This window comes from Crocodylus porosus, unplaced genomic scaffold (assembly GCF_001723895.1).
Source record: "Crocodylus porosus isolate Cpor-Errol unplaced genomic scaffold, CroPor_comp1, whole genome shotgun sequence".
In the NCBI taxonomy this organism is placed as follows: Eukaryota; Metazoa; Chordata; order Crocodylia; family Crocodylidae; genus Crocodylus; species Crocodylus porosus.
Window position 1 is genome coordinate 73332675 of NW_017728886.1, and position 15143 is coordinate 73347817.

At 42.6% G+C, this 15143-nt stretch overlaps 1 protein-coding gene across 1 annotated transcript in view; it reads right to left on the reverse strand.

Moving 5' to 3' along the window:
• Positions 1-734: 734 nt before the first annotated feature.
• Positions 735-15143, reverse strand: part of CMTM6 (CKLF like MARVEL transmembrane domain containing 6) — a 23939-nt gene continuing 9530 nt past the window's right edge. The window contains exons 2-4 of the mRNA XM_019536379.1: positions 9508-9684; positions 7046-7144; positions 735-6091 (exon numbers count right to left, since the gene is read on the reverse strand). Coding sequence (XP_019391924.1) covers positions 5936-6091; positions 7046-7144; positions 9508-9684 — 432 coding nt within the window. The 3' untranslated portion in view covers positions 735-5935. The remainder of the gene's footprint in view (positions 6092-7045; positions 7145-9507; positions 9685-15143) is intronic.

The following is a 15143-nucleotide window of genomic DNA, read 5'->3' on the forward strand; positions in this document are numbered from 1 at the left end:
ACTCTGACAACTTTGGTAGGGCCATGATTCCTCTCTTACTTCACAAGGCAGAGAAATACCTCCACTTATTTCAGTTTCAATGAGTAAGACTAAAGCTGTGCTCTCAGAGCGTATCTGCAGCCATGTCACCATAATTTGGGAGTTATCAACATATAAAGGGCAGACAGGTTTAATGGAATAAAACAAACCACCCACAGAACAATGGTAACAATAATAGCTTACAACTTGCAATTTTTTTTGGCAGACAGCATTTCTAATTACAGATGTCCCCACTTCCATTCCTACTTGAATGAGTAGTCTAATGACCTATATTCACTAAGTTAAGGTAGATGCACTTCCCCTAAAACAACTGTCTTGTTTGTTAAAGGAAGGATTATAAGTGTTACTCATTTTTTTCTCTAAGTGCCCCAAGGAAGAATATAATATTCAGAAAAGCAGCATTGGAATGGGATGTTCCATGGTAACCTACAGGAAACTGCAGATGTTTTGAAAGGACTGTTTTAGCCCCAGGCTCTTGTCCACAGCAGTATTAACCATATTTCAGAAGATGCTTTGAGAAAATTCCCAGTGAAGTATCCAACTTTGCGGCCCTGCAAATTAAATTCAACTCCCCAGACCAGCCCAGACAAATGGCCCCTAACCAGGAACTTTAGCATGAAGCAATTTCCTGCAGTTTCCACTAACAGAAGTGGCTACTGATACCAAAATGCTAGCAGCTGAGATGAGAAACAATGTGAGCAGGCTATATGTTAATCCTTTATTTAAAATTATTACAAAAATTTTAGAAATTTCATAAGACAAAAAAAATGCATTAAAAAGACCACAGGCTTAGAGAAAGAGAAAATACTTAAATATATGGAAACACTTTGATTGACATTTCAAGGCATGTGCAGCAAAAGCTAAAGAACCATATATAATTATTATATCTTCCTTATTCAATAACTAATGATTCTCAAAGGCATGAAAATAATACACATTAATTTTGCTAGCGTTCAAAATTATCTAGGATGATATAAAACTGGGGATGGTCATGTTTGGGGCAACTGGTTGGGTCAGATGACCTCCTGAGGTCCTTTCTGACCCTAATTTTCTATGATTTTATGATGCACACTCAGCATTTATAGTGATAAAAGCAAATAGTCAAGAATTATTTCCCAAGTTACCGAAGGCACTGCCAGTTTAGTGAATTGGTGCAATTACATATACTTTTCTAAAAAAGCTTACAAGGACATCTTATTGGAGGTTTCATATTTCTATTGCACAAATTAGTTGCTGTGTTTTGAATGGAATTAAAATCAACACAAATACAACTGCTGTCAGGCCAAAGACCCTCTTTACAGCGCTCTAACCACAATGTGAAATATTCCCCTGCTTTCTAGAGATGGAGTAGAGCTTTAACAAGGAAGTGCCTTAAAAAGGATGCTGATTTTTTTTCCTCTCACTGGTATTCTAATTTTAGGTTCAAACAATATGGGTTAAATATTAAGTGAAAAATAAAACTGCTCCCTTTAAACATTATCATATAATATTCAAGGGGCTCCCAGGCCTTTCATGCCACTTCCTCCCTTCATAACTGGTCCTCAACAATCCCGTGTGCTCATCCACATAGTACTTCAAGTTATACACATTGCAGAAACTGGTGGGAAGATTCATTGGCTCTGCCTGGCGTCTCAGACTTAAGTCTACAATATAGTGTTTTGCTGGCAGAACTCTGTGTTTACGTGCTAAGGCAGCCGTGGCACCCTGCCCCAATCCAGCAGAATTATTTCACCTCTGCTGAGTGGAAGGGGGCTTCTCCTGCCACTCAGCTAACAGTTTGCATAGACATTCCCATGCCTTTGCCCAGCTGCTGCCGTCCATTCAATGCACTGTACAGCTGTGCCTCCAGGATGTGGAATGGAGCCACAGAAAGCTACGACAAGGCCACAGGTCTTCAGAGAGGTGAGTATAGACAGCCTTACATTGGCCAGTTAGGAGAGACCAAAGCTTCTCAGTGTGCTCAAGCCAATGTGCTCAACCAGATCAGGCTCATAACAGCACAGAGCAGACATCCCTCCCTTGCAGGTACAATGTACAGACTTCCTATAAAAATGATTCTCTTCCACAGTTTTTATGATTAAGTGCTGCTCCAAACAACAACACTTTAGTCCAGTTTCAATAGCTCGCTCACTCATTCACATGCACTTTGAAACCATGTGTAAAAAAACCCCAAAACAAAACAAAAAAACCAAAGACCATCTGATTCTAGAATCATCTAATGGGGAACATCCAGCTGCTTCAAATGAGCTTTTACAGCAACTGAATCACTCCACTTAGCATACAAAGGTGGATTGGCTGGAAGATTTAGGCCAATCATTCTTTTCCCTGAGCTGGTATGGCAGTCTGGCTTATCCAAACTTTTGTTAGGAATTGTATATTGTCGTCACCTTATAGATAAACTCAATTAGACAGAACTGCAGGCTGGTCCAGTAATAGTTGCCACAGGACATGGTAAGATGGCCAACTGTCTGGCAGCCAGGGTATTTAGGAATGTAGCAGGTCTTGCTTCTCTCCCCAGAAATCTCCTATGGCTAACTAACTTATTAGGAGGGCAGAACTAACTTATTTTCTGAAAAAAGAATGGATGACCATTGGAATGTAGTTGACTGTATTGTTTTTCATTCCTTTCTATTGGAGAAAGGCACTTCCAGCTTCTCCCTGGCTTTACAAGACAAATGATTTGATCCTCCATTTCTATAGGAAGGTCACCCCATAGCTACTGTTGAGGGTGGAAACCACACTACAGAGGCACTAAAATGAAACTGGATAACAAATGAGGAAAAACTTGCTGCAAAAAACAATGCTGATTTTGCAAGGAGAAAGAAAAACAACAATGGATGGCCTGAATGCTACTTCATACTACATGTGTCAAGAGTACTTGGCCTTTTAGCTAAAATCAAGCATGACAAGGCATCCAAAACCCCAGGCCTCTGTGCCTGAGGCTTTCATGTAGGATACTAGCCTGGATATGGGAGCGGGGAGGTTGGTAATCTGAACTCCCAGATCTGGCCTGGGAAGTAAGATGCTGGCCCAGCTGGAGTTATATTCCCCATGGATTTTTGTAGACATAGTTAAACTTCAAATCCAACTGAGCAAAGCTCATTAATTGGCTATTTGGGATATAAATAAAAAAATCAAAATGCTATACAGAGGTGGGCAAGCAAGTGCATTTGGCTTTTTTTTTTTTTTTTTTAGCAGTAAGACCATGAGACTTGGAGTCAGGAGGGCTGAGTTCATGTCTCAGTTCTGGCACCAGCTCCCTGCAACAACCTTGGGGGAAAAAATGACTTAAATGTCTCTTTATTTCACTTCCCTCAGCTGTAAAGTGAACATAATCATTATTTACCTTGTGCACAAAGCACTTAGATATATCTGAGGACTCAAAACTATTATGTAGGACTCAAAATTCTTCCTTTTGTAGCAGGCCTCCCAAGAACAGTGCTATTTAAGTCTGTAGCATCCTACAAATTAATAGATGTCTACCAGCAGCAATACCTCCACTTGTACGGCATACTGGAAGTATATTGATTCTATGCTGCCTGAGAGCTGAGTTCTAAACAGGCAGAACAAATAGGCTGGCTTTTACACAATGATAAACCTCAGCCTTTCTAATACAATAGCATTACAGTGTTATTTTTACTTTTAACTGCAACTTTAAAAAACAAATCCATAGGCATTTTTGATATGAGGAACAAGAATCTAGTAAAAACAACATACAGAAACATTAACAATACTAAGTCAAAAATAGGGGACGATGTTTGCTGTAGTGACAACTACCAATTTCAAATTATGGAATTGCATATAATATTGCCAATGACAATGTATTACATCTTTGGAAGTACTGTTTGGAAAAATACTCTTTACTTTGCTTTCTGAACACCCACAGTACCAATTCCCAACAGCAGTAATAACCATTCTCCATGTGCAGACAGTAGGCTTTAGTGCAGATGTGCAGAAAATATGACCGTTTGTCTGACAGAACAGCCCTTTTTCCAAAGAAATAGAAGGAAATACATATATGCATTGCTGATGGCATGCTACAGAGTAAGCATGAAGCCCCATCATTCATGCAAACCACCCAGTACCTCTTCCACATTCCTTCAGTGAAGTGTAGTGTTAAGGGTGAATCTTTGAGAGTAGACACATAATAAGAAAACAAACACAGATCCATCAGGAGACAAGAGCCTTGGAAAAGCCTCTGATCTCATTTTCAAGGCCTCAAAGGCATTACTGCAGCCTCCACATCTTGTTCTGAAAACAGGGCGAGTGCCTGACACCCTCAGTCTCGGTGGTGCTCTAAAAGTTTAAAGGCAATTGTTTCATCATAGGAAATGGTGAAGCGCTGTGGGGAAGTTAATGTCTCAAGCCATGGAAGACATAATGTACGTCATGAAAACAGACGACTACTTTGCATTATCAGCCTTTTTTGTTTGTTCTAATATTTTGTGCTACCTCCTACTCTCCTTTTCTACTACCACTTACCCTGCATGCATAGTTGTCCTATCTTCCTCTTCCACCACCAGATCTCTGAGGAATGCCTTTCTACCTCATAGCTCTCAAAGATAGCCCTACTGATCAGGACTCCAGCACTGCCTAGTCTTATAGCTCTCATGCAACTATGGGTTGTTGCTTTAAGATTAGAATTTTACACAGTTGTTTTGCTTGGTTATTTATCCATTCAACAGAGCTGGACTGTAGCACAAGAATCTCAAACTACTGCCATGTATACAAGCAATGATGAAAATAAATGTAGGCTTTTCCTGGCCAAATTCGTCTTAATTATGCAGAAGCAAATTGCACAAGTTGTTTAATACATGTGATAGGCACTGGAGAGCATCTAAGTTCAATGTTCTCCCTGGTGAAGCTTAATAAAAAAATGCCTAAAAATACTTCTTGTGCTGCCTAGTAAGAAAAGGTGATAATTTTTTTGTTTTGTTTTGGTAATATCTTTTATCGGACGAACTGTGTAGTTGGGAGAGATATGAAACAAGCTTTCAGGCACAAGGTGACCTTTTAGCCCTTTTTCTGTTTATAGGCAATTCTGCCTCCTCTCAATTCTCTTTCATCTAATATGAAAATATTTGTCCCTTAAATTTGCTTCATAAAGCTACTATTTCAAGTTTCTCTTGAAGTTTTTATGGCTTTTTAGCTATTTTAAGTGCATTAGGTATGACTTCAAACTTTCAGAACTATGGAATGCAAAAATGGCTACAGGATCCACAATGTGTCTATTTCCAAAAAACAATTGGCCAACAGTATCTGTCACTGGGTGCCTTATACTGACTTTCAGAGAGAGAATCGAGAACTAAAATAAGAATCAAACCCTTTCAGGAGCTAGAAACTTCTGTAAGAATCAAGAAATGTCCCTTTTATAGGTATACTTTAACTGACCCCTGCCACATGCACACAAAACAAGAAACAACTACGCTATACTAATTTATAGTAACCATCTAAAACGAAGTTGAATGTCACCAACACAGATTAGTGAAAATTAAACAGAATTCTAACCCTGGTCTGCTGTACTTCACTTTTAAACAGAGATCTTGAAATTCAAGCACACTCTATTGGTGTATATAATTCTTTGCTCTTAAGGTCTTACAAGTAAATTAGAACACTGATTAACTGTTTTGTTTAAATAAAAGAATTCTGGATGGAGACAGCTGCTTCCTTTTGAAGTGCACATCTTCAACAATTACTAGTCAGTACAAGTTATCTGGTAAATTGTATAAATCATGATACCTGAGATACTGTTGTTAAGAAATGTAGAAGCCTATACAAGTTTTTGGTATGGAGTATGAACAAAGTTGGTTAGAAGGGAAAAACAGAAAGAAGACAGTAACTGTCAATGTAATACAGTATTTCATCTGGATTTAACTAATAGAAAGAAACAGACTTTTTAAACTTTTTCTTCATTTTTCAGTGGTTGATGCTCTGATGGTCCCTGTCGGTTTGGGTTCTCTTTCTTTTTATTGGCTTCTTTTTCTTTACGTCTTTCAATAAACATATAGATAAGATCACCCAAAAATGCTAGACTTGCCAGAAATCCAAATACCTGTGAAAGTAAAAGAACAACTTAGTTGTTTAACATCTATGCATACATATTAAATGTTGTTGCAACACTGGCTGAGAACCTGATGCAAGGGAACAAATCTTTTTCCACAGGAAAAAAATTATGCATCTTTTGTGTACTTTTTCTGCACACTAATGATCAGGGTACATTAAGCTTCCAGTCTCTTTATGCTCACAATTGAATTCTTATTAGAGACTGGTCACAATGTTTACTTCTAGCATATCCTGTGTAGAAGCATTTCTTAATGCTTGAATTGCAGTTGATGCAATTCATATTCATATTATGATAGGACCGAATATGTCAGATTTAAAAAGTTTCTTAATACACTACTAGAGGCAGAAATTAATACTTTTCTTTAAAGAAGTGCTGAATAAGGTGTGGCTTGGGCAGAAGCCAATCAGTATTAAGTCAAAATCATGAAGGAGAAAATGATGACATTGGAGTAGATCTGCAGAAATCTTTACAGGGTATGCAAGTAAGAAAATTGCACCTTGATTTCTTGATTTGCATGAACCTGCCAGAATCATTTCTCTGATTTATTGGCTTGCCATTCCTAATCACAAGAATTGACTGCAACAGAGTGTGCATTTATGTGACGCTTTAAAAGAGTCACATTTTATAGAGCTGATTACCACCAACAAAATCACAAGGTTTAAAAACAAAAATTCCTTTTCTGCTCACTCCAGAAAAAATCTTATGGAAGTATTCAAGTCATACTATGCTTTCACAAATCTATATTAAAGTATATTCCTGTGCACATTTATGTTCTTCCCACAAATGCAATAAGTCACACCGAGTTTGGGGCAGAAGTTTTTAACATTTACCAGTTTTTGTTAGTTCATGGATAACGTTCTTTGATACTGACGGTTTCAAAAATGACAGAAGGTTTAACAGTAAACAAGGTATGAAATAGAAATACAGGGTAAAAATACTTACTATTGCAAGCGTTTCAACAGATGACTTGTCATTGGTTGCAGCAAACACAACTGAAGCTAAGATAAAGAAACAGCTCACTATTGCTGTGGTCACTAAATCCTGCAAATAGGAAAGATTATTATTACAAATAAAATACGCATTAAAAGAAGTGATATTAGGAGTGCCCAAGGTAATCTGAGACTGAAATCATATGTGAGCCCAAACACTCTTACAAGCCTAGGAAAATTTGTCTTTCAAATAGCATACAACATAGCGTTCAACTCCAACAGTTGGGAAAGGCGTCTGCATTGCATTATTCTTTCTAGTCCGTCCCCATAATGCCTGGAGTCATAACTTTTCTCAGAGTATTCTGTATTCAGGAGAGTCTGTTCAGCTTTCCTAATTTCATTCAATATTTAAAAGTTATGGAGAAAAGAAAGCAAATTCATTCTTTCACTACAGATACTCTCCTATCTTTATCCCTTCAGTCAAAGAATGTATAATTGTTTGCTATGAGATGCAACAATTCTCCAGTAGGAAGGATGCTTATATATACAATACTGTATCATGGTCTCTTTAACTATGCTCACTGACACTTACTGTCAGTATCGTATCTTCTGAAATGTAAGGAAAATAACTGGAGTCTGAAAGGAGGTGGATAAAGGGCAAGAAACAATTGTATAAATTAAATTGAAGAAACAGACACATTCTAAATAATTAAATGAAATATTTTGCAAGATAAACGCACCAGTATATGCTGGCAACACACTGTCCCCAAAGATATTATAATTTAGGAGCACTGATAATTTGAATGACAGAACATTAAGTCCTAAAGCCCTTTGCACAGATGTGCAGATCTATGCTACTGACTCATCCCAAAAGTAACATCAGTCTCATCACAAATCATCTCATTAGCTCCAACTCATAAGAATGAAATGCAGACAGTGTAAAAGGCAAGAGAGGATCTTTTACAAGATAAAATATGAGAAGTGGGGGTAAGTCGGGGGAAATCTCAGGTGAGGTTTCAATTTGCTATTTAAGTTGAGAATGAAAGAAATCCCCATAAGGGAAGATGTGTTTGGGCAGTCTGGCTGCAGTATTGTAGTTGTGATAATCCAGGAATATGTGGAAGCAGGGTTCTTAATGCTGTCTTTTACTGGACTAGTTCGGAGAGATTTTAGACAAGTTTTGGGGCACAAAGTACCCTTCTTTAGGTCTGCGTGGCATGTTTGTTCACATTTAATTAAAGGAGGACACTGTTTGCTTGTAAGTCTTGTTAAACAAAGGTCTATCCATGCCACTAATGCGAAGGATTTTAGAATTATTAAAAATGAGAATATTTACATACTAATCTCTTAATCTCTCTTAGCATGAAATATATAAATTAATTAAATCAGTTTTGCTCTTGAATTTTCAATAAAGCTATGTTTGGGTTAGTAAAGAATATTTGGCTTTTTTGAAAAAAAACTATTCCCATTAGAATTTAGCAAAGAAACAAATATATTTCCTGGTCTCACCTGTTGTTAACCATGACCTATGGCTACCCATTTGACCATTTTTGTTTACAATATGGGAGAGAGACAGGAACAGCAAGGGAGAGCGTATGCACATGCACAAAAGGAGGGACTCTGCAAGTCTTGTACGGAAGTTCTGCTAATTCTCTTCCTTCTCATTTATTAGAGACAAGAAAGCTCTGATGAGCCCATCTTGGGATAGGGCTGGATTTTTTTAATTGTGTTTTTCATAGCAAAGAAATCCTAACTCACTTTACACAACTGAGGTTAAAACAGACAGCAATCTCCTGCAGACCCAGAAGCGAAAGGGTGAAATTCTTTCTTTTAAAGGGTTTGTGTTATGTAGCAAGTCAGACTAGTTGTTCATAACAGTCTCTTTTTAAACCTAATGATACCAAAGGACATGTGCATGTACGCTCAGAAAACCTGTTTAAAGAAGTATGCTTAGTAACCCTTAACTGAACCTATTAACCCCCAGTCTGTTATTCATCCAAGGAAATCTTATCTGGATGTCCCAGCAAATAATAATGTTTACTACACCTTACTCCTCAGAACAACATGCACTGGCACAGGACTTTTCAGGCAGTCACCAACCCCCTTCTTCACTTTCTCTGTTACCCACCAAGTTCAGGGGCATAGAAAAAAACAACCCCAACTGAAGAGAGACTAAAAAGAACAGCCTGTTTCCTTGAAAAGCCAAGTGGTCTTCCTAGTTCTGGGGCCCAAAAATGAAGCACCGTGAACTCATAATTGCTAACATAAAAACATTTAAAAATTTGTTTATGTAAAGGAGATTCTTAAAGTCGATTATGGTCCTATGTAACATGATGTTTTAAAGAGGCACATAGAAGAACAAGCAAATCATTGTATATAGCTTGTTATCAAATAATATCAATCCTCTAAACTCATATATAAAGGTGGATTATGACAGAAAACTTAAATTTAAAGAAAAATAAATATCATCCTTACTGCTTTTCTGATATTGTCGTCCCCAAATTTTTCATACAACGTAGTGCAATACACAGCCAGTAGGAGGAGGCTCAGAAGTAAGGCACTGCAGCTTACAAATTCAAAGAAGTAAAGGCCGCCGCATGAGGTGCAGCTCTCCACAATTTCTTCACAAGTGAAGGCTACAAAGGAAAATAACTGTGGAAAAATAGGAATCATTCAAGTTAGATAATTACTTTACTAATGTCTGTACCAGGCAATTGAGTCACTTATCTAAAACCTAGTGAAAATAACTATCTGCAAGAAATAAAGAACATGGACTTGCAGTTTGTGACCTGACAAACACCAGACTAAATACTTGGTATGTGTAGAAAAGCTATATTGCTGTTAAAATTAAGCACTGTATCTTGTATAAACTAGGTCCACCTGAACAGAAAGCACTAAATTAGGCAGCCACATAGCTTCTTAATTTTACAGTAAAAGTGAATAATACATGTTTTCCTGTAACTGACAGGTAGAGGCCAACTGGAAAGATAGGGTATAACAACAAAAAAAATACAGTCAGTGAACTCTCTGGCTGCCTATGGGTAAATTGTAAGATCACATGTAGTCTCATGAGCACTGGCTGGTATTCACAGCCAGAAGGCAAAAAACAGGAATGTTAAAGAAATGGCAGAAGATGATCATTCAACTGGGCTCCTACACTGCAGTTCTTCCTGCAGTGCTGCTGAAGTGTTTGGACCCTCTGATGTATTGCACATTGCAGACTAGGTAAACACTCCCCACTAAACTGCATTTCCAAAGAGACTATGGCAGAAAGCAAATATTTCCATCTGGACTCAAGTCAGATACATGTGTTGTTCCATCTCCCCAGAAGTCTACCGGGGTGCACTGATGAAGTGGGGGTGCACCGATGAAGATTTTTTTTGGCTGATACCAACGGCCGATTATTAACCAGCCATATCGGCTGGTACAGGGCCAATATGCAGCCTGACAGCTTGAAGAGCAGCTCCCTGCTGGTAAGTCAGGGGTGGGGGGAGAAGAGGTGTGTGTGTGTGGGGGGGACAGATCAAGGCCCCCATGGTGAGGGAGGGAGAGGGGCAGGGTCAAGTGCTGCCCCGCCAGGGCACTGAAAGCAACCCTACTGGAAGCAGGGCAGAGCCATGGGTGGCTCATCCAGGGGGCACGGTGGGGTGGGGTGCGGTGGTGGACAGGTTGTATTCAACCTGGAGGGATGTGGGCAGTGGGGTCCCCTAGGGCTCGGTCCTCAGGCACACACTGTTCAACATCTTCATCAGTCACTTGGACGAGGGGGTAAAAAGCATCCAGTTCACATTCACAGACGACACTAAGATGTGGGGGGAAGTGGGCACGCTAGAAGGGAGGAATAGGCTGCAATCAAACCTAGACAGGTTACAGGGGTGGGTGGATGAGAACAGGATGGGTTTCAACACTGACAAGTGCAACATGATGTACCTGGGGAGGAAGAGCCAGCACCATACCTACAGGCCTGGGAACTCCCTTCTCGGCAGTGCAGAGGCAGAAAAGGATGTTGGAGTCATCATTGATGCCAAAATGAACATGGGCTGACAGTGTGGGGACGTGGTCAGGAAGGCCAACTGTACCTTGTCATGCATCCACAGATTTATCTCAAGCAGGTCCAAGGAGGTGATCCTCCCCTTCTATGCGACACTGGTCAGGCTGCAGCTGGAGTACTGCGTCCAGTTCTGAGCACTGCAGTTCAAGAGGGATGTGGACAGCATGGAAAGGGTCCAGAGGAGGGCCACTCGCATGATCAGAGGCCAGAAGGGCAGGCCCTACGAGGAGACACTAAGGGATCTGAACCTGTTCAGCCTCCACAAGAGAAGGCTGAGGGGGGATCTAGTGGCCATTTACAAACTGGTCGGGGGGGATCAGCAGGCATTGGGGGAACCCCTGTTCCCCTGAGCACTACCAGGAGTGAGTAGAAATAATGGTCACAAGCTGGCAGAGGGTAGATTCAGACTAGACATCAGGAGGCACTACTTCACGGTCAGGGCGGCTAGGATCTGGAACCAACTTCCAAGCGAAGTGGTGCTGGCTCCTACCCTGGGGGTCTTTAAGAGGAGGCTAGATGTACACCTTGCCGGGGTCGTTTGACCCCAGTACTCTTTCCTGGCATGGCAAGGGGTCGGACTTAAGGATCTGCTCAGGTCCCTTCCGAGCATACCAACTATGAAACTATGAAAGCCCCTGCCCCCCAGCCTGGGCTCCGTGGTTGTCAGCAGCTATGCAGAACCTGGGCCAGCTGCAGACATCTGCTGCCTCTCCGCCCTGGCCAGGGCCCCAGCTGCCTTCCAGCCCCAGACCAGGCTCTGGAAAGACAGTGCATAATGGTGATGCTCCCCGCTGTGCTGCCCTCACTGCTTCTGCAAAGCAGCACTGGAACCTGGCATGGCAGAGCACAGCAGCGGGCACAGAAAGCTTCCTGCTTCCAGCTCCCCGCTGCCCTGTCACACTTCCCCAGTGTGCACAGCAGCAGCGTGGGCAGCAGCACAGGGTTGTGCCCTTCTCTGATGCCCCTGCCTGCAGGGGAAGTGTGGCAGGGCAGTGGGGAGCCGGGAGCAGGCAGGCTGCTTTCTCCACCCCCACTGTGCCCTGCTACGCCAGGTTCCAACACTGCTTTGCAGAAGTGGTGAGGGGAGTACAGCGCGGGGAGCACTGCCAGTATGTGCTGCGTCCCCAGATCCCAGGGCTGGGTTTGGGACTGGGAGGCAGCTGGGGCTGGGGCGGAGAGGCAGCAGTTGTTTGTAGCTGCCTTAGGTTCTGGGTAGCTGCTGATAGCCATGGAGCTTGGGCTGCTTGCAGCAGGGCTTCTATGAGAGCAGCCCGGACTCCATGGCTATCAGCAGCTACCCAGAGCCGGGGCTGGCTGCGGCCAGGAGGCTACAAACAGCTACTGCCCTCCTGGCCTGGCCCCAGCTGTCTCCCAGCCTGGGCTCCGGGAAGGCAGCAGGTGCTGGCACTGCACCACCCATTGGGCCTGGGGAGGCAGCAGCTGTTTGTAGCCTCCAGGCTGCAGCTGGCCCTGGCTCTGGGTAGCTGCTGATAGCCACAGAGCCCGGGCTGCTCTCAGCAAGGCTTGCAGCGTCCCAGCTGCCTGCTCCCGGCTGGCAGCAGCTACTCAGAGCTGGAGCCAGCTGCAGGCAAGAGGCTGCTGCCTCCCTGGCCCCAACGTGTGGTGAGGAAAATGGCCTCATATGCCATGCTTGGCATGCGTGCCAGGGGTTGCCAAGCCCTGAGTTAGATGATAACAACTAGAGTGCTGGTAAAATGCTCATCTCTATTGCAACCTCTGCTGTTACAGCAACAGATGTAAAATATAAATCTGAAATTTGCCTGAATTTGGACAGAGCCTGTGAGAGGTGGTAGGTATGTGAACATGTTTTATTAGATAATGCAGGCCAAGAGTCCTGTCCAGCTCCTACTCAATAAGCTTGAATGCTGACTGCCCCGCAGCCAGTTACTGTCCTGCCTCCAGTCTCTCCTTTTGTGAAAGGTTGCTGAATGCGTGGTCTCTGGACAGCTCCAGGTGCATCTGGATGCCATCAGGTTTCCGGACCCTTGCCAATCTGGCTTTTGCCCTGGATATAGCACAGGGAATAGGCTCGTGGCATTGGTCAGGGATCTTTACTTGGACATCAGCAGGGGTAATTGTGACCTACTGATCTTACTAAATCTTGCAGTGGCCTTTGACACAGTTGACTGTGAATGAAATGCTGATAAAACCTGGTTAGTATTCATGGGACCACTCTAAATTGGTCCTGCTCTTTCCTAGCAGGGAGCTCCCAGAGAGTAGTATTTGGTAAATGCCTAAGTAAAGGTAAGCCCAGCAGTTAGGAAGGCTACCTAGGATACAAGGAATTATTTTTACCGAGGTGACTGGTTGGGCATGGGGAAAAAAAGGCATTATCAATATACCTTTAATTTTATGGCCAGTCAAGTTTTCTGTACCTGAATGTCTTAGGCTAGTGAAGCCACACTAATAGATTTTGTACCCGATGTTGGCTATATAGGGTGGGGAAGTCTAGCAGTAGGACAGTGGCCAAAATGACACAATTGCAAACAAAATTGCTGTACAAAAGCTTAGAGAATATCATAAAATAGCTTACAAATCTGATAGACCTACAAGTGTCATTTATTCAGTTCGGTTATAATTTGACAAGCCTGTTATTGGAACAGGCACCAAGAGTTACACAGTAAATTATGCATAATTTTTTAAATATTCTTTTAAGTAGAATAATATTATAAAAAACAGTTCCTACAACAGCAGATATATAGCGACTTTGTGGGGGGGGAAATGGCATCTATGTAGCAAATTTTAGTTGAGGGTATGCAGCTAGGGGAAAGATCCTTTTATCTACTTCCTTCAGAACAGAGAAACATTTCTTGTTTGTGGGGAGCTTGGTTCTCAAATTTGGTATACAAACATTTGTATTTAAAGTTTTCTTTAAAGGGTAATTGGCTTTTTTTCTTCAGATATACAGTGCAGTGAAGTCTGGGTAGTAGATATGCACCAATATATCAATCACCTATTGGATTGGCACCAATAAAAGGAAAATTAACATTATTGGCAATTGGCTTTTTTTTGCCAGTGTAATCAATAATGTCACCACTAAATGCTGTATGCATGCATGCAGCGGCAGCATGCATGCATGCAGCCAGGAATGCAGCCCAGCACCTTGGAGAGCAGTGTCTGGTCAGTAAGTTGGCGGGGGGTGCAGATCAAGGCCTCCATGGTGAGGGAGGGACTGGAGTTGGGGCAGGCGCAGGCACTGCACAGCCAGGGCAGTAAAAGCGACCCCATTGGGAGTGGGACGGAGCTGCTCAGCCTTTTCCCAGCAGAGGGTACGGGGTTGGGGGTGTACTCGGGACAGGCGGGAGTGGGGTGGGTGGCAGTGGTGTTGGTAGTTTTGAAGTGGCACTAGTTCACCCTGTGGCCACCCCTCCCAGCACTGCTGTCGCCTGCCCCAAGCACAGCCTTGGCCCAACCATGACCCCCATGCTTCCCCCAGGGTTGTGCACAATGGTGGGGTGTGACCCTCCAGCCAGTCAGTGACCCAATTGACTGTGTAGGTGTTGATGCCACAGCCCCCTAGTTTTTTAATGAGAATGGGGTGAGAGACAGTGTCAAAGGCCTTCCTAAAGTCCAGAAATACTATGTCTACTGCTACACCTGTGTCTAAGGATTTTGTGACCTGGTCATAGAAGACCACCAGGTTGGTCTGATAGGACCTGCCTCTAATGAACCCATGTTGGTCGCCCCTAAGCATAAGCTCCCCTGCTGGCCCCTCGCGGACATGCACCAGAATAATTCTCTCAAAAAGCTTAGCCAGGATCAAGGTAAGACTAACTGGCGTATAGTTTCCTGGGTCCTCCTTCCTCCCTTTTTTGAAAATGGGAACCACACTGGCTCTTTTCCAGTCCCCTGGCACCACAAGTGCTTGTAAAGCTGTGCCAGGGGTCCCGCAAGGACCTCTGCTAATTCCCTCAGCACTCTGGGGTGGAGATCATCAGAACCAGCTGATTAAATACATCCAGACCCTCCAGAAGTTCCCCGACTAGATCCTCGCTGACCCTAGGCCGGGGTGCACTTCCCCTGGGGCCTGCGGGGGTCC